At 41.7% G+C, this 18,887-nt stretch overlaps 2 protein-coding genes and 2 non-coding genes across 4 annotated transcripts; 1 reads left to right on the top strand and 3 right to left on the bottom strand.

Moving 5' to 3' along the window:
- Positions 1-6,500: 6,500 nt before the first annotated feature.
- On the bottom strand, positions 6,501-9,792 carry Rpl21 (ribosomal protein L21). Its single transcript, XM_042685746.1, has 6 exons — positions 9,697-9,792; positions 8,242-8,320; positions 7,909-7,970; positions 7,432-7,544; positions 6,858-7,008; positions 6,501-6,762 (listed from the first exon to the last, which is right to left on the bottom strand). Exons 2-6 carry the CDS (start codon positions 8,306-8,308, stop codon positions 6,673-6,675), a joined length of 483 nt encoding a protein of 160 aa, XP_042541680.1. The 5' UTR covers positions 8,309-8,320; positions 9,697-9,792; the 3' UTR covers positions 6,501-6,672.
- LOC122112973 lies at positions 7,269-7,395 on the bottom strand. Its single transcript, XR_006148344.1, has one exon. It is a non-coding gene; the product is annotated as a small nucleolar RNA SNORA27 (small nucleolar RNA).
- LOC122112956 lies at positions 7,626-7,696 on the bottom strand. Its single transcript, XR_006148332.1, has one exon. It is a non-coding gene; the product is annotated as a small nucleolar RNA SNORD102 (small nucleolar RNA).
- Positions 9,793-10,006: 214 nt separating the features above from the next.
- On the top strand, positions 10,007-14,153 carry LOC122112584 (U3 small nucleolar RNA-associated protein 14 homolog A-like). The gene is made up of 2 exons (XM_042685439.1): positions 10,007-10,094; positions 11,331-14,153. Exon 2 carries the CDS (start codon positions 11,620-11,622, stop codon positions 13,855-13,857), a length of 2,238 nt encoding a protein of 745 aa, XP_042541373.1. The 5' UTR covers positions 10,007-10,094; positions 11,331-11,619; the 3' UTR covers positions 13,858-14,153.
- The last annotated feature ends 4,734 nt before the right edge of the window (positions 14,154-18,887 follow it).

Raw genomic sequence — 18,887 nt, 5'->3', positions numbered from 1 at the left:
GTATAATCAACCCAACTTTGGGGCTGGAAATGGTACAAGCGGAAGTCAAAAAAGTAGTCACAGCCTAGATGATGGAGGGTTTTGTAGGCCAGGGTCATTGTCAGATATAAATGATACTTAACACCAGGAGATAATATATCACCTGGAGTGTAAAGGGACTTCAACATTGAGAGGTCAGAAAGACAGAAAGATCCCACAAAAGCTTCAAGGGAGATAAAAGAAAATCAGAGAAATGTTCAGAATATGAAACCAAACTCAACAATAAAGAAATTTAACATTTTCTCCCACCAAATTAACAAAGCTTTTTATACTATAACAATTATTACTTACTTAAAGCAAGTATTTTCATCATTCTAGGTTGGAGTAGTAACGGGTGCAAACCTTTTAAAAATCAATTTATCAGGCTGGGAAGGTGGCTCAGTGGTAGAGTGCTTGCCTTGCATGAATGAGGCTCTGGGTTCGATTCCTCAGTACCGCATAAGCAGAAAAAGCGGTGGCTCAAGTGGTAGAGCGCTAGCCTTGAGCTGAAGAGCTGAGGGACAGCCCCCAGGCCCAGAGTTCAGGCCCCACAACTGACAAAAAAATAAAAAATAAAAAATAAATCAATTTATTAGGCCAGGAACCAGTGGCTCACGCCTGGAATCCTAGCTAGCTACTCAGGAAGCTGAGATATGATTCAAAGCCAGCTGGGCCAGTAAAGTCCATGAGACTGTTATCTCCAATTAACCACAGAAAACCGGAAGTGGCATGTTAGCTTAAGTGGTAGAATTCTTGCCTTGAGCTGAGGAGCTGAGGATAGCGCCCAGGCCTAGAGTTCAAGCCCCACAACTGACCAAAAAAAAAAAAAAAATCAATTTATCAAAATGAATCAAGAATCTGGCCCAGACTATTCTAGCCTCAAGCAGGCAGGGAGGAGCTGAACCCTTTACCTCAATCTTGACACAGACCGACAGCAATGGACCCCATGACCTTACACTGAAACCTCCAAAATGAACCTTCCTCCTTTAGTTTCTCCCAGGCAGTTGTTACAACAATGAAAAGTCAGATTAACAATTGTACCTATCTATGAATAGATAGGTACATAATTCACTAGTTGTATACTTTTAAGTGGGTAAGTTTTATGTGGGTGAATTATGTTAATATATCTACCTTTTAAAAACTTAGTATCTTAAAAGAATCTGGAACATATATATTTTCGTGTGTGTATATGTGTGTGTGTGTGTGTGTGTGTGTGTGTGTGTGTGTGTGTGTGTGTGTGTGTGTGTACCAGTACTGGGGCATGAACTCAGGATCTGGCACTATCCCCTCACTTCTTTGCTCAATCAGGGCTGGCACTCTTACCACTTTAAGCCACAGCTCCACTTCCAGATTTTGGTGGTTAATTGGAGGTAAGAGTCTCATGGGCTTTCCTGCCCAGACTGGCCTCAAATTGTAATCCTGAGATCTCAGCCTCTCAGGAGCTAAGAGGACATGCAGCTTCATTAACTCAGAACTGTGCTTTTAAGACTTCTTTAAAGACTGCGCATACTCATAGCATTACCAGTGATGATTTTCTTTTTTTTTTTGGTCCGGTCGTGGGGCCTGAACTCTGGGCCTGGGCGCTGTCCCTCAGCTCTTCAGCTCAAGGCTAGCGCTCTACCACTTGAGCCATAGCACCACTTCCGGCTTTTTTCTTTTTGTTTATGTGGTGCTGAGGAATGGAACCCAGGGCCTCAGGCATACAAGGCGAGCGCTCTACCACTGAGCCACCTTCCCAGCCCCCCCAGTGATGATTTTCTTGAAAATGACTCTGCTATACACCAAATGAAAAGTTGTTGGCTGAATGTATTTTAAAAAGTTTTTAAAAACACCGGTGGCTCATGCCTATAATCCTAGCTACTCAGGTTGCTGAGATCTGAGGATTGCAGTTTGAAGCTAGCCTGGGCAGGAAAGTCCGTGAGACTCTTATCTCCAATAAACTACCCCAAAAGCTGGAAGTGGCACTGTGGCTCAAGTGGTAGGGTGCTAGCCTTGAGCACAAAGAGCCTCAGGGACAGTGCCCAGGTCCTGAGTTTAATCCCCAAGACAGCAAAAAAAAAAAAAAAAAAAAAAAAGTTCCTTTAAACTACTTGGTTTTTTCTTTTCAATGTCCAGCTTCACCAGCCTTCCTGAAATAGTTACCTTGTGCCCCCATTTTCTTTGGGACAAATCACAGTTAATGCTTTTACCAGGCTGTGGTAAAACAAAATCAGATGCCTTAATAGCACAAAGGACCTACTGGAGTCATATGTTCTAGTTTCCTATCTTCATGTTACTGATCAAGCAACAAGTCAGAGTTAAAGACTTGCCAGAAGTGGGAATGTGGCTTAGTGGTATAGTGCTCGCCTAACATGCATGAAGCCCTTAGGTTCAATTCCTCAGTACCACATGAACAGAAAAAGTGGTGCTGTGGCTCAAGTGGTAGAGTGCTAGCTTTGGGCAAAAGAAGCTCAGGTAGAGTGCCCAGGTGCTGAGTTCAAGCCCCATGACTGGCAAAAAAAAAAAAAAAAGTCTTGCCAGGAGATGAACAAAAGGAGGTCTGAGGTCTTTGGACCTTTCCAAAGTATCACATAGGGTGCACAAATGGTGTAAAAAATTAAAACACTGAAGTGTTTCTCTAGCACTAGCTAGTTAAGACTGAACACACACACAGATTACAGATGTCTTTCTTTTCTTTTTAAAGAGTGATGCTTGGAAGTGGCGCTGTAGCTCAAGTGGTAGAGCGCTCGCCTTGAGTTGAAGAGCTGAGGGACAACGCCCAGGCCCAGAGTTCAAGCCCCACGACCGACAAAAAAAAAAAAAAGTGATGCTTTTTCATTGATCATCTTAGTGCACTGTGTCCTAGCAACCAGGAACATGAAGTTGAAGGCTGAGCCAGACCGTAGGGATAACAGAAGTTTAAAAAGTTAAAACAAGCTTAGTACCAGTGACTCACATCTGAGTTCCATTACTCTGGGACTAGGTCCTAGAGGATTGTGGTTTGAAGCCAACCAGGGCAGAAAAGGTGACCAGATTCCCATCTCCAAATAACCAGTAAAAAGCTGGGTTGGAGGCAGGAAGTAGTAAAGCACCAGCCAATACCAGTAAGCAAAAAAAGCACTGAGAGCTGGTTGCTAGGGGCTTGTTCCTATAATGCTGGCTACTGAGGCTGAGATCTGTCTATTGTGGTTTGAAAGCAGCCCTGGCAAAAGTCTGACTCTCATCACCAGCAAAAAGCCGAAAGTAGAAGTGTAGTTCAAATGGTAGATCACTAGCCCTGATTGAAAAAGCTAAAGGAGTGCTAACCCATTCCAAGTTCCAGTACTGGCATGTATGTGCACTGGTTCGTGTGCGCTCTCTGTGTCTGTCTCTGTCTCACACACACACAGAGCTAGGTGAGAGCACAAGGCCCTGAGGTCAAGTCCAGGTATTGGGGGAAAATGTTCAACTATTATCACAGAAGCAAGCATGTCTGTCATGGGGGATGCTGAAGGAATTTTAGAAGTAATCTCCAAGCCTTTTTTTTTTTTTTTAATTCCTCTCCTTATTCACATCAGGTAAGTTAATAAATAACACTTTAAAATCTTGAAGGACAAAAGCAGGAATTCCATTGACTTAAGTTTATGAGCAAAGAAACTGAATAGCTGGAAAATAGACAAAATTAGTAACAAAATTAAAGGGGTAACAATTTAGAAAATCTAGATAGATTACAAAGGGTCAGATTATAGCCCTGTTATTATCAGGGTTTTTACATCTGTTTAAAGTCATCAATTTGCATTATTGGATCTCAACAAAGCTGTTAAGACTACCTAGTCTCCTCCACTACCTATCAGCACCAAGTTCCTACCTGTTACTTAGGCAATGGTTAAGGGAACAGTTCCCATGAGGAACATTAGGTTCAAGCTTCTTGCAGTGACTATTGTAGCTTTTCCTTCTTAATTTTTCTCACACTTAAATAGCATATTCTTGATAGAGCAAGAGGCTGAGACAAATGTTATGGTACTAATGGTACTAATTCACTAAGGATGGTCAAACATAGCTGACAGAAGCAAGGTCAGGTAGATTATAGGCTCATGCCTGTAATCCTAGCTACTAAGGAGGCAGAGATCCTAGGATTATAGTTCAAAGCCTGCGCAGGCAGGAGTCCATGAGATTTTTATCTCCAATTAACCACCAGAAAACTGGAAGTGGCATCATGACTCTTTAAGTGGTAGAGTGCCACACTTGAGCAAGAGCTCAGGGACAACGCCCAGGCTGAGTTCAAGTCTCATCAACCAAAAGACAAAAATAAAAAAAACAACCCCCCCCACAACTCAGCCAGGTAAGTTGTGATACGACCAGTAGAATGCTGGTCCTGGTCTGCCTAGAGCTGCCCACCTATATGCTACTGGTTAGCTAGCTGCTACTCCTGCTTGGTGGGCTGAGCTGTGTAAGGCACATTTGAACTCAACCTGCTGTTAACAGGAAATACACTGGCACTTCTGTCATTTTTGTCTTGTCTTTGCAAGGGGCAGCATAGAAATGAAGGGACAAGAGGGTGAACCAAGTCAGCAGTGCTACTTACTAGACATGTTGAAAATGAACTACTCAACTTTTAGGTGGGGATACAAGGAAAAAAATTGGGATTGAAGGGGTGACACTACAAAAATAAATGCACTCTACCCCATTTATGTAACTTTTACCACTCTGTATACCTTTACTATAAAAAAAATAAAAGTATCAGGCACTGGTGGCTCACACCTGTAATCCTACTCAGGAGGCTGAGATCTGAGGATGGCTGTTCAAAGCCAGCCAGGGCAGCAAAGTCCATGAGACTCACCTCCAATAAATCACCAGAAAACTAGAAGTGGCACTGTGGTTCAAGTGGTAGAGTACTAGCCTTGAGCTCAAGAGTTGAGGGACGGTGTCCAGGCTGAGTTCAAACACCACAACCACCGCCCCCTCCCCCCCAAAAAAGTCCATGTAAACCCCGAAATACCATGACCAAAGACTTATTTTAATATTGAAGTTATTTTGTGCCCTAAACCATGTTTTTAAGCCATATCATATTGCTTAGTGCACTGTTTTAGTGCCTCTACCTCTAAACTGAAGATGTCAGTTGAGAACCAGAATTACAAAGGTTAGATTTAGGTACTTCATTCTTAGAAAATGAAGTTTCCCTAGTTTACATTCCAAACACTGGCTTCTAAATAAGTTAACAGAAACCAGCACTGAGCACCTGTTGAGAAACCTTCGAAGAATACAACACTGACAGATGGTATGGTAAGGTGTGTATTAGATGCCACTCCAAAGAGACGTACAGATTTCTAATGTGAGTGGCCCCTAGGAGGAAAAAAATTCTGGAACACCAAACATGTGGCTGCCAAAGTAACCATGGCAAAGTGGAGACTAAATTTTTTCCTCTGTGAATGCTAGTTAAGTGCCCTAGTATACTTAAGGTTCAGTTCCTGACTTAATTTACTATGTACAGAACAGGTTAAAGGCTCCTTAAAAAAAAAAAAATTCAACTCCATGTAGTGCTTAATCATATAGCTAGTTGAGAATACACAAAAAAGTTTACATTATCTTTAACTCTAATTTACAAGTTCCACATGTTGGAATCATGATGATTTTAGACTTCCAAATTACTGCTCCAAGCAGTTTTCCTTGTCAAGATAAATCCAAGTTCATTAGGAAGTATTATGAAAATAAAAGCTGGAAGTTGCTGGATCATGCCATCAAGTCTCACTCTTATTACTACCTTTTCAAGTAAGGAAACCAAGTTAGATTGGCTAAACAACCAGTAATATACTGAAAATAACCAGAGAAGTATGATCAAAGAAAGAAGGAATTGGCATGAGAAATCTACACTGTCTTGTATAAATGTTAATTCCTGATAGGTGACATTCAAGATTAGGCTTTCTCGCCGGGCGCCAGTGGCTCATGCCTGTAATCTTAGCTACTCAGGAGGCTGAGATCTGAGGATCACAGTTCAAAGCCAGCCCCAGCAGGAAAGTCCATGAAACTCTTATCTCCAAAAAACCAACAGAAAACTGGAAGTGGCGCTGTGGCTCAACTGGTAGAGTGCTTGCCTTGAGCTGAAGAGCTGAGGGACAGTGCCCAAGCCCAGAGTTCAAGCCCCACAACCAACCAAAAAAAAAACCCATGTATATGTGTGTGTGTATATATATATATAGTCAGAAAATAAATAGTACCACATAAGGGGTGTTGGGAGGAGATAATAGAGTCCTCAAGACACCAAGCCTTGATCTTGGGACTTTCAAGACAATGGAAACATGAATATTTTCTATGGTTTATACTAAACAGAATGGGATACCTAAACCCATCTATTTTTAGTCAGTACGCTTCAAAGGCAAATTCCTGCCCCGTATAGTCCATCGATTTAGGGAACTTTCTCTATTTACTTCTACACATCTTCCAATAATGACTTAAGAGACTATTTCTAAATTTACATGAATATTTTAAGTACCTGGTGGTTTCCAAACCAATAACATTATCTATTGTACTCTAAACTTCTCATCTTTTTTATTTTCAAGAAAAATATTAAATGGCAAAGATATAATAAAAATGAACTGAGAGATAAAGTTTGCTTTACAGATTTCTTTGGGAAGATACGCCACACTTTTACTCAAGGTCATTTTTATAGTCCAGCAGTCTTTTATTTTTTAACATCTTTTAGGCCATGAATTCATAGGGAATAGGTTCCAATAGCTCAGGCTCCTTTCCGTTGGTTCTCACAAAATGTGCTTCTCTGGGTGGAGCAGGCTATTAAAAAAGAACACGTAAAACAACAAAAATTTAGTCTCAACGTCTTAAGATATGTTCAATTCTTATTTAGAAATACCAAACAAAGCTCTCACCTGGCGCTTCAGTTGAACCCAAGTTCCTTTCTCTTTGGCTTCCTTCTTTTTCTGGTCATTTTCTTTCACTCGTTTCAGGAAGCTATCTCGGCTCTTAGAGTGTTTAATATGCTCAATTCGCACATTAATCCTCTTGGCAAGGATCTTGCCCCTAGGAGAACACAAACTCTTCTAAGAGCTTCATCAAAAATACCACAGAAATGCAAAAAGTGGTTTTAGCAGCTCCATTAAAAAAATAAATTAGCTCTTTCCTTTCTGGGTTAAATCCCTAAGACAAAGATGTGGTTTCTTTACAATCAATTATTCTCTAAGAGACCTTGAACATCACTACTGTAGCAGGGATAAAATGGCAGCCTGAATTAGCAATTTAGCCGGAACCAGGATGCTAATAGAAATGTTACTGTAAGTTAATTTTGTTTCCTCTGACAGGTTACAAAACAAACACTCAGTTTGTATGAGTTTTAAAAGGATATTTCCTTTGCCCCACTTGAATGACCAATGAAGACATAAGTCTCATTGGCAAAGTGAAAGGGGGTATTTATAGGAATAGCAGCCATCAAGAACTGTTACTTACTTAACTTGCTTGTTCACAACAATGCCAACAGCATGTTGGGTAACATTATAGACTCTTCCAGTTTTGCCATGATAACATTTGTGGGGCATTCCTTTTTGAACAGTACCCATTCCCTGGTTTAGAAAAAAGACAAACATTAATCTAACAATTTCCCTTTCCTTTCAAACCATAATTTCCTTTAATGGCAACTCAAGAACTCTCAGAGCCGGTGAAATGTGTTTTTCATATTGCTTCAAGCAATCAAAAAGACAATCATCATTAAGTTCTGGAGTGCCAGGATACAATTAAATACTGATTACAACAGAACAGCTTCTACTGCGGTTTTTATAAACAGTAGTGATTCTATGAACTCTCACTAAGCAGATTCCCTTAATCTTTAAAAGATCCAATAATAAAAGCAATATTCACTGATACTTAAATTCCTACACTGGATTAAATCCAATTTCTAGTGATGCTTCCTCAAATTTAAGTGTTTACCTTGATGTCTACAATATCACCCTTCTTGTAGATTCTCATGTACGTGGCCAAAGGAACAACTCCTACAAAAAATAAAAAATTGGTTGTCAGTATTATGACAAATTTTAGAGTAAAAAATACATGTGATTTTACATCTTACTAATGGACAATTTCTAACATAACAAAACCAATCTACAACATTTAACCTCCCCAAATTTATCAATTGGTAGTTAAAATGAGCCTCATGTTTTTATATTGAAAACGTACCATACACATCCCAAGCACATGCTTATTAGTTATATAAACTGCAACACTTTGCTTGCTCAATTTGCTCCAGGAGGTCAAACTACTTACCATGTTTCCGGAAGGGTCTAGAGAACATGTACCGAGTACCTCTCCTCTTTCCCTTTGTGTTCGTCATTTTGGCAAATTACTAAAAACACAAGTATAGTAAATCAAATTGACATTTATACTTTTAATAAAGAAAATCCTAAAGCTCTACTCCGCCCCCCCATTAAACACCTAGTTGTGTTCCATACATAATTTATTTCACTACCAGATTTTCAAAACTCCCATCAATATTATCTGCTCGTTTGTTTACAAGGAAACATGGTACAGGCAGATACTCAACAGTAAATAGACAACTAAATAGATCATTATCTAAAAATTCACCTGTAACTTTTCAAAACAGAACCACTGCCTTATTTCCACACATGGTTTTGACTAATCTTCATTCAACAGGAAAAATGCTATTAGTTGCAATCACTCATTCCACAAGGCAAAGTATAGCAGTTAGGTCTACCTTGACAGCAACCTAAGATAACCGTCACTAACAATCCTAAAAACCCATTAGATCATTCCTGATCCCAGAGTCCACGCTCCTCTATCAGACACCCAGAAGCCTACTTTACATGTACACCCAACACTTTTTCTCCGGAAGCAATATTCACCGTGCCAATCAATGAGGCTTAGATCAGTGAATTGTATATTAAAATAAGGATCTTTTTCTCCAAACTTCTTTAGGGCAGCATCTCTCAGTCCCTTTAACACATCCTGTGCTCTTTAAAGATATCCCCTTCTAACCAGCCATGGCACTCTTAAGGTGATTTTCCCTTCCTCCAGAGAGGCCCAAACTTTTTTTTTTTTTTCCTTTTTATGGTACATGGGTTTGAAAAAGGCTCGCGCCTGCTCCAATTCGATCGCTGGGGCCACACTCCCAGCCCCCAAACTGCTTCGTAAGCAAAGGGATGTGAATCCACTAACCTACAGAGACCCTGAGTTTATTACTCAGATCGACCTTAGTGGCGCCACCCCACCTAGGCACCACTGGAAACCAAAGCCGATGCGCCGCTTTATCCCCACTCCTGCGACCCGGAACTCGAGACAGCCCTGCCGACTCTGCCGCCGGCCGGGGGAGAGACGCCACACTGCAAAGGCATTGGAAAGGCAGCAGGCCGCGCCGTCCCCGGCGAGCGCCCGGCATCCGGGGCCGAAGCCACGGAGCCCACAAGGCCGAGTTCTTGCTAGATTAACCCCAGGGCCTCACCTCCACCCGGTAAACCCGGTCTCGTCTCCCGACAGGGCCGCGCCGCCGCAGCCCGGCACTCGGCCCCCCGCCCGGCCCCGCACCACCGTACTCGCTCGCTGATCGAGACCTGACAGGCCACGGCCCAACCACGCGCAGTAGCTAACGGGCTCTGGCTAGGACAAAGAGTTTCTCTACGAGGCAACCGCACGCCCCGGCGGCCACAAAGCTTACAAGCAGAGCCCGTAGGACGCCGGGCGGCGGGAGCCACGCGCAGGCCCTACCTGGAAGATGGCGGTTCCGGCCAAAAGGAAGGGGGCGGGGCCACGGCGCGCGCCTTACAAGGGCCTTCGGGCTGCCCGTGACACTGCCTGAAGGGAACGCCGGCCGAAAGCAGGTGTCCTAGGGAACGAGGTGGTCCTTGAGGACCAAGAAATTCTGTGAAGATGTTTTCCTCTGCCGCCAACAAACAAGCAATGGCCCAACAAAATTCGACACCCGATCGTGTCAGACAGCCCGGAAAGGGGCCTTCAAGGACGCCAAGTAGGAGGGCGACGTCTCTGGCGTTTGACGTCATCACCGCGCCACGCCGCGCCTACGCGGAAGCGAGTTTGCTCCGGCTTCCAAGAGGCTGTCCAGAGACTGTTCCAGGTCCTGCGGTGTTGGAGCTTCGGGACTGCCGGTAGCTGCTGTTTATTCACTTGATTGTGTGAGCATAAAAGGCAAACGATGGAGAAGCAGAAATGCCTAAATTCCATGTATTTCCAGGTTTCTCCTGTACGCGTCTAAACGCACCTGCTGATAGATTAAAGCCATTTTGAACAGATAAAAGGGACAGATTAAGAATGCGAAAGCCAATATTCCACTTAGGGAAATTTGATGTAGACAAGGAAATTCATAATAGCATGGAGGGTAAGAGAAGTTTGAAACGTTCATTGATGAGAATATATACGGACGAGTTATTACCAGCATGGAATGTTATGTGCTGCTTAAAAAAACAAAGCAAAACAAGATTGACTTCGGAAACAGGCAGAGGCCAAAGAGGAAAATGTAGAAGAACTAGTTCTCAAAGCTGTTGGTAATAGGGGGATGGCGGAGAGGAGGGGATTGAGCTAACAAGGAGGATGTATACGGTAGATGCAGATTGTTTGCAATTATGAAAGTAGCACAATAAAACCTAGTGGAATTGTTTGGGGTAGGAGGGAGAATTTTGCGTGATAGAGGAGTTGAGCTTGATTTGGAATATATTGTAAAAGTGTGGAAATGTAACAATGAAATTCCCCTTTTACAAACTAAGCTAGTAAAAATACAAAAGCAAGGAGGAGGGAAGGAAAAGAAAGAACTCTTCAACTCAGTTTGAAGATTTTTTGGGGGGAGGGGGGGCCGGTTGTGGGGCCTGAACTCTGGGCTTGGGCGCTGTCCCTCAGCTCTTCAGCTCAAGGCTAGCGCTCTACCACTTGAGCCACAGCGCCACTTCCGGCTTTTTTCTTTTTGCTTATGTGGTGCTGAGGAATCGAACCCAGGGTCTCAGGCATGCAAGGCAAGCGCTCTACCACTGAGCCACCTTCCCTGCCCCAGTTTGAAGATTTGTAAGGGCTGGAGTGGCTCAAATGGTATATTGGCTGCCTAGGACGTGCAAGGTCCTCAGTTCAATCTGTAGTACTGGGAAAGAAAAAAAAAAAAGACATGTAGAATATGTTAAATATTGCTTACGTGTATATGTAGGAAATTAAAAGAAAAAAATCAAATTAGAAAAGTGATTATGTCTGCAGGAAGAGGACAGTAAGGAAGGCTGTAGCTGAATTAACCATTAAGCTGGGTGTTAATATATGTGTTTTTTTTTCTCATACACCCTTAAAAATATTTTTCTTTTTTCCTCCCAACATGGTTCATTAATATATACAAAAAAAACAAACAGTTTTGAAGTTTGAACTACCAGACTTGTAAACAATAAGGAATGCAGCTTGAGCCAGGCACAGTGGCTCATATCTGTAATCCCAGCTGTTTAGGAGGCAGAAATCAAAAGGATCACGATTTTATGCCAGCCTGGGCAACAAGATCCTGTCATCCTAACTTCAAGGAAAGCATAAGTAGGAGGATGCTGATCTCAGTTCACCTGGACAAAAAATGTGAGTTCCTACTTGAAAAATAACTTTCCTTTTGGCTTCCATCCTCCTTTGCCCACGTGGGAGAAGCAGTCTGCTGTGATGAACACAACCTGGGCTGCAGAGGACCTTCTGGCTTTGAGCCAGCAGGAAGCATTAGTGGATTTGCCCAACAACCACCCTGTGAGTGCCAGTGAAGATGAGTTGGACAGTGATGGAGAGAGAAAGCACCAAAAACTTCTGAAAGCAATCAGTTCCCTTAATGGAACTAGTAGGTGGAAATTGACTGAGAGATCTGAAGCTAGTCTGAAGGTATCTGAATTCAATGTCAGTTCTGGAGGGTCAGGAGAAAAGCTGGTCCTTTCAGATCTGCTTGAGCCTGCTAAAACTTCCTCCTCATTGGATGCTATGAAAAAACAACTGTATAGAGTCAAGTCAAAGAAGATTCTGGGATTACCCCTCAACAAAGAAGAGGTTAAATGCATCCATAGAGAAATAGCATTCAATCAAACATCACAAACCCTTTCCAAATGGGATCCTATTGTTCTGAAGAATCGGCAGGCAGAGCAGCTGGTTTTCCCAGTGGTGAAGGAGCCATCAGCCTATGCTCCCATTGAATATGTGTTCAGTGGCTGGAAGGCAACAACACCCCTGGAGCAGGAAGTTTTTAACCTCCTTCATAAGAATAAGCAGCCAATGACAGACCCCGTACTGACTCCCATGGAAAAAGCTTCCCTCAAAGCCATGAGTCTAGAAGAGGCTAAGATGCGCCAATCTGAACTTAAGAGAGCCCGAGCTCTGCAGTCCTACTATGAAGCCAGGGCTCGAAGAGAGAAAAAAATCAAAAGTAAAAAATATCACAAAATTGTGAAGAAAGGAAAAGCCAGGAAAGCTCTGAAAGAGTTTGAGCATCTGTGGAAGGTCAATCCAAGTGCTGCATTGGAAGAACTGGAAAAAATTGAGAAGGCCAGAGTGATGGAACGAATGAGCCTTAAGCACCAGAACAATGGGAAATGGGCCAAGTCAAAGGCAATTATGGCCAAATATGACCTAGAGGCTCGCCAAGCTATGCAAGAACAATTGGCTAAGAACAAAGAACTGACCCAGAAATTCCAAGTAATTTCAGAGAGTGAGGAAGAGGAAGGAAATGTAGAAGAAGAGCCCCTTGTCTCTGATGTGAATGAAATACAGATGAATGGGGATGTAATAAATCCCTGGATGTTCAGGAGGTGCAACAGTGATGCAAAAGAGAATGAAATCCACAAGTTTTCTGAAGTCAAAGAAAATGAAAGACCAGTGTCTGAGGAAGAAATTTTGTTGAGAGACTTTGAGGAAAAGCACTCCCTTAAAGAAGCATCTGAGCTCAACCACAATGGTGCACCTGGAGGCAGCCAAGAAATAAAAGAGTCTAACTGCCAGGAGGTATTATCTGAATTGAGGGTGTTATCTCAGAAATGCAACAAGGAAAGCTATCACTCCAGAAAGCAAAAAGTGAATTTAGTGGGGACTGTTCTACAGGTCCAGAGAGAGGAACCTACCCCAGGGGAAGAGGAGCCACTATTGCTACAGAGGTCAAAGAGAGTGCAGACTCAGGAACAGCTGGGCAAAGAAGAATGTTCTCAAAATGAGGAGCCTCTCCGACCTGTGCTAGAAAGGGAACAAATGATAAGGAACCTATGTAATAAGTCTGTCTCCAAGGGGAAGAAAAAGAAGGAGCAAATGATTGATCTACAGAACCTCCTAACTACAAAATCTCCTTATGTAAAGTCTTTGGCAGTTCCCGCAGCTATTGAAGAGTTGGAAGATGAAGTGGAGAGAAACCAAAAGCAGATGATAAAGGAAGCTTTTGCTGGAGATGATGTCATCAGGGAGTTCTTAAAAGAGAAGAAGGAAACGGCAGAGGCAAATAAGCCAAGGGACATAGATCTGACATTGCCTGGCTGGGGTGAGTGGAGTGGTGTGGGCCTGAAACCTAGTGCCAAGAAAAGACGTCAGTTTCTTATTAAAGCTCCTGAAGATCCTCCAAGAAAAGACAAGAATTTGCCAAATGCAATTATCGCTGAGAAGCACAACATCCATGCTGCAGCTCATCAGGTTCGAGTACTTCCATATCCATTCACCCACCACCAGCAATTTGAACAGACTATTCAGAACCCTGTAGGATCTATGTGGAACACACAGAGGGCATTCCAAAAGCTGACCACTCCCAGGGTTGTCACCAAGCCAGGCCATGTCATAAAGCCCATAAAGGCAGCGGATGTGGGCTACTGCTCTTCACGGTCTGACCTATCCGTCAGACAAAACAGTACAACACAACTCTCTAGACATCACCAGAAATAGCTGAAGGAAAACTGGAGTGATTTGCTAGAAGAGTGACATCTTGGGACTCATAACTGGGAGCTCTATCTGCTCCTGCTCCTCCTTTGGTTGTTCCTTGCTGCAGGGTCAGTTCTAAAAGTAGCTTAGCACACTGGTATAGTTCCTCCACATTTAAAAAATAAAGATGTGTATGTGTGCACGTGTGTGTGTGTGTGTGTTAGTGAGCGTGCAAGTGTGGGTGTTGATCCTGGAGCTTGAACTCAAGGTCTGGGCACTATCCCTGAGCTTTTGTGCTTAAGGCTAGCACTCTACCACATAAGCCACAACTTCTCTTCCAGCTTTTGGTAGTTTATTGGAGATGAGAATCTCATGGACTATCCTGCTTGGGCTGGCTTTGAACTGTGATCCTCAGATCTCAGCTTCCTGAATTTCTAGAATTACAGGTGTGAGCCACCAGTGCCAGCAATAAAGATATTTTTATCTTTTTAAAATAACTAATATAAGAAGACTAGAGATGTTTCTGAAGTGGTAGAATACCTGCCTAGCATGAGGTGTTGAGTTCTAAACTAAAAGTAGGAAAAAGAAGTTGGAGGCATGGCTCAGTTGGTAGAGTACTCACCAATGAGCAAAAGCGTTAGGTACCAAATTCATGTCCCAGTCTTGGACCAAAGGAAAAATAAATGATTTTATGTATATATCTATGTCTAGATATATAGCTATATTCATCTATGTGGAAGCAATCACTTGAAGACAGATGAGAGATATTCATGGGTAGTTAGATATTTTCATGTGTCAAAGTTGCAATACAGTTGTGAAGTCTGACAAATTTTGGTATATTTTCCATGGAGTTGTTTTTGTTATATATAATTTTGTTACCTAGGGGAAAAATTGTCTAGAACTAGCTTGACTTTTTTTTTTCTTTTTTTGTTTTGTTTTTGGTCGGTCGTGGGGCCTGAATTCTAGGCCTGGGTGCTGTCCCTCATTTCGTCAGCTCAAGACTAGCGCCCTGCCACTTGAGCCACATCACCACTTCTGGCTTTTTCTGCTTGTGTGATGCTTAGAATTGAACCCAGGGCTTTGTGCATGCAAGGCAAGCACTTATACCACTGAGCCACCTTCCCAGCCCCTACCTTGACTTTTTATACATTGTTTTCTTAACAGAGTTTATCTCAGTATTGCTTTAGCTTTGTAATTAAAAAAATTGAAAAACTAGTACAGCGATTTCCGATATCCCCAGTCAGCATCCAGTTTTCCCTATAATTTGCATCTTACATTGATTAGTACACTTTTGAACCAATATTGTTACTGATGAAAATTCATAGTTTATACTTCCTTGGTTTTTATTTGAAATCTTTTTTCTGTTTCAGGATATCATACTCATTATCATGTTTCTCTAGGTGCCTTTGGCTGTGGAAGTTTCTTAATTTTCCTTATTTTTGATAACTTGGTCAGGATACCCTACTATTAGAATTTGCCTGATTTTTTTTTGTGCCTGGTTTTTGAAAATGATTTTAGGTATTTGTAGGATGCACTTTTTAAAAATCAGTTAAGTAACCTAAAAACCTTATCTGATTGAATATAAATAATGTTATTACATTGTTTTTGGAATATGTGCTTTTTTCACAGACTTCCTGAGTGAATCTAGAACGTGTAATTTCAAAAATAAACTGCATTAGTTGGAAGTTTTTGAATGTATGTATTCTGTGACTACAATTCCCATCCTTTAGTAACTGCTCAGGAACTTGAGGATAGTATTCAGTATTGTTCAGTCCCTTTGATATGTTGACTTTTCACCTTCTAGACCCATTTTTGGGTTTAATTTTCTGTTCATTATTTCAGGTATTGCAAGTTAACTCTTTTATGTCTTTTCCTTAGCAAATATACAACCTTTGATAAGTAATCAGTTCTCTTCTCCATGACAGTAATTCTACAGCTGAACATTATTGAAGAAAGTTTTGTAATCAGGATTACTATTAAAACTGTAAGTCGCAAACATGTTACCCTTGGGCTGTATGTTTGCATGTAGACTTGTTTTATTCAGTCTACAGAATATCTTAAAATATATTACATTAAGAAATCAAGCTAGGCTGCTGATGGATCACACCTATAATCCTAACTACTCAGGAGGCTGAGGTCTGAGGATTGTGGTTCGAAGCCAGTCCAGGCAGGAAAGTCCATGAGATTCTTATCTCCAATAAATCCTTCAGAAAAAGGCCAGAAGTGGCACTGTAGCTCATGAGCAGAGTGCTAGCCTTGAGTAAAAGAAGCTTAGGGACAAGGCCTAGGCCCTGAGTTCAAGCCCTAGAACTGCGTGCCCCCCCCCACCCCCCAATAAAAGAGAGAGAGAAAGAAATATTTATAATTTCTCTTGGAAAAGCAGGAGATCTGACAATATACATCTGACAGTCTTTGCTGTTTTCCATTTAGTTTGGACATGTATTTTTTGAGTTCCTTGACTACCCATCCTGCTTCAGTCATTTTCTCTTTGGTCCCTATAGTTGTTTTAAGTTTTAGATTTTTAGCTTCTGCTCTCAATTTCTGATTTTTCAAAGTAGTGGGTAAGCTTATTTTTATTCTACTTAAATTTTTTATCCTTGTCATAAAACAGTTTTAATTCCAAGGCAGTTTTTGTGTTCTATTTCTTAACATGTTATTTAATTCTCTCAATCAATCTTGTCTGTGTGTAATCAATAATAGTAATATTATTTAAGAAAAGAATAATTAAGCTGGGCACCAGTAGCTCCTATCTATAATCTTAGCAACTCAGGAGGCTACAGTCTAAGGATCACAGTTCAAGAAAAGTCTGTGAGACTCTTTATTTCCAATTAACAACCATAAAAGCTTGGAAGTAAGAGTTCTGGCTCAATGGTGGCACTCTAGCTTTGACTAAAAACAGTTCAGGGAAAGTGCCTGGGCTATGAGTTCAAGCCCCAGTACCACCCGCACTCCCCCCCCCCCCCAAAAAAAAATCCTTGTAAATTCAGAAATAAAAATAATATGCTAAAAGTCTTAATGAAATGTGTGCACCATTTTGCATATTGTACTTGTTTTCCTAGTATATATAAATGAATCTAGTGTTTATGTAGGCATGTACGTCTGTGTCTATACACTAATCGAGTATGAAGGCATGTATGTCTATATCTGTATATTAAGGTTGAAAAATAGTTTTTAAAACCTACCAAAATGCATGAGTCCTAAGTGTACAATTGGATTTGTGTGTTTATGCTGGCCCTGGGGCTTGAAATTAGGCCTGAGCACCACCCCTGAGATTTTTTGCTCAAGGCTAATGTTCTGCCACTTGCCACAGCTCCACTTGTGGTTGTTAGAGATAAGAATCTCACAGTATTTCCTTCCTGGACTGGCTTTGAACTTCCATCCCCAGATCTCAGCCTCCTGAGTAGTTAGAATTACAGGCCTGAGCCACAGGTACTCAACTGGATAGTTTTTTTAAGTTTATTTTTTATTTTTTTTCCTGTTATAAAGGTGATGTACAGAGGGGTTACAGTTACATAAGTCAGGTAAAGAATACATTTCCTTTTGGACAGTGACACCCCTTTCCTCGCTCCCAGTTTTTCCTTCCCATCTCCACCCACAAATTGTATGGTTGATTTTCAACCTAGTATCCAGTGAGTACTGCATTTGTTTACCTTTGTTCCTCCATTTCTGTGCCCCCTTACCTTCCCAAAGACAGATAAATTAACAAGACAAAAAGAAAAGAAAACAAAAACAGCAATAAAGAAAAAAAAACTTTTTCTATTTCCTGAGTTCATTTCAATAAATATAGGCATTGCACTTTTGAGTTTCACTCCTAAGAGTAGCTGGATGACTTTTTTTACAATAATGTATGTAACCTTATAATCAACAGTCCCATCAAGATACACAATTAGGCCAGACAGTTTAGGAGCGTGGCTCATGGTAGAGTGCCAGCCTAGCAAGTTTTACGTCCTGAGTTCAAAAACCCAAGTATTTGGGGCAGGGTGGAGGGGAAGGAGTAAAGAATTAGAATATTGTGGGCTGGGAAGGTGGCTCAGTAGTAGAGCGCTTGCCTTGCATGCATGAGGCCCTGGGTTCGATTCCCCAGCACCACATAAGCAAAAATTTTTTTAAAAAGCCGGAAGTGGTGCTGTGGCTCAAGTGGTAGAGCACTAGCCTTGAGCTAAAGAGCTGAGGGACAGCGCCCAGGCCCAGAGTTCAGGCCCCATGACCAGACCCCCCCCCCCCCCAAAAAAAAAAAAAAAGAATTAGAATATTGTCTCCTGGAAAGTTCTCGGGGATTCTTTTCCTTAATCCTTTCCTTTTAATCTATCTTTTTTTTTTTTTTTGGGTCCGGTCGTGGGGCCTGAAATCTGGGCCTGGGCACTGTCCCTCAGCTCTTCAGCTCAAGGCTAGTGCTCTACCACTTGAGCCACAACGCCACTTCCGGCTTTTTTCTTTTTGCTTATGTGGTGCTGAGGAATCGAACCCAGGGCCTCAGGCATGCAAGGCAAGCGCTCTACCACTGAGCCATCTTCCCAGCCCCCTCTTTTTTTTTTTTTTTTTGGGGTCCGGTCGTGGGGTCAGAACTCTGGGTCTGGGCACTGTCCCTCAGCTCTTCAGCTCAAGGCTAGCGCTCTACCACTTGAGTCACAACACCACTTCTGGCTTTTTTCTTTTTGCTTATGTGATGCTGAGGAATCGAACCCAGGGCCTCATGCATGCAAGGCAAGCGCTCTACCACTGAGCCAACTTCCCAGCCCCTTAATCTATTCTTCCACTAAAATCATATATTATTCTGATTTTTATTTTCTTTTCAGTGTTATACAATTGAACCAAGAGCCTTGAGCATGCTAAGCAAACACTTTACTTTTGGCTAAACCCTCAGCCCCAAATGTTTTGATTTCTGTTCATTTTGTCTCTTCTTGAATTTTGTATAAATATGACCCTGTCCTCTTTTTTCTTTTGTCTTTTTGTTCTACTTAGTGTTTTTAAGATTCAACCATGTTGTTTGTACTCATAGAGGTTTTTGTTTTGGGGTTTTTTTGTTTGTTTGTTTTTTAATGTTGAGAATTGAA

The sequence above is a fragment of the Dipodomys spectabilis genome, unplaced genomic scaffold (assembly GCF_019054845.1).
Source record: "Dipodomys spectabilis isolate Male_0828 unplaced genomic scaffold, ASM1905484v1 ptg000095l, whole genome shotgun sequence".
In the NCBI taxonomy this organism is placed as follows: Eukaryota; Metazoa; Chordata; class Mammalia; order Rodentia; family Heteromyidae; genus Dipodomys; species Dipodomys spectabilis.
The sequence above is the reverse complement of the archived record's forward strand: the minus strand, read 5'-3'. Positions and strand labels throughout refer to the sequence as shown.

Bases quoted from the DNA above. Each gene is read 5' to 3' on its own strand.
- Rpl21 (XM_042685746.1), bottom strand. From the start codon at position 8,308: ATGACGAACACAAAGGGAAAGAGGAGAGGTACTCGGTACATGTTCTCT. The intron at 7,545-7,908 runs GTAAACACTTAA...TTTCTAAACCAG, and splicing joins GTGATATTGTAGACATCAAG to GGAATGGGTACTGTTCAAAA. The intron at 6,763-6,857 runs GTGAGAGCTTTG...CTTTTTTAATAG, and splicing joins GGGTTCAACTGAAGCGCCAG to CCTGCTCCACCCAGAGAAGC.
- LOC122112584 (XM_042685439.1), top strand. From the start codon at position 11,620: ATGAACACAACCTGGGCTGCAGAGGACCTTCTGGCTTTGAGCCAGCAG.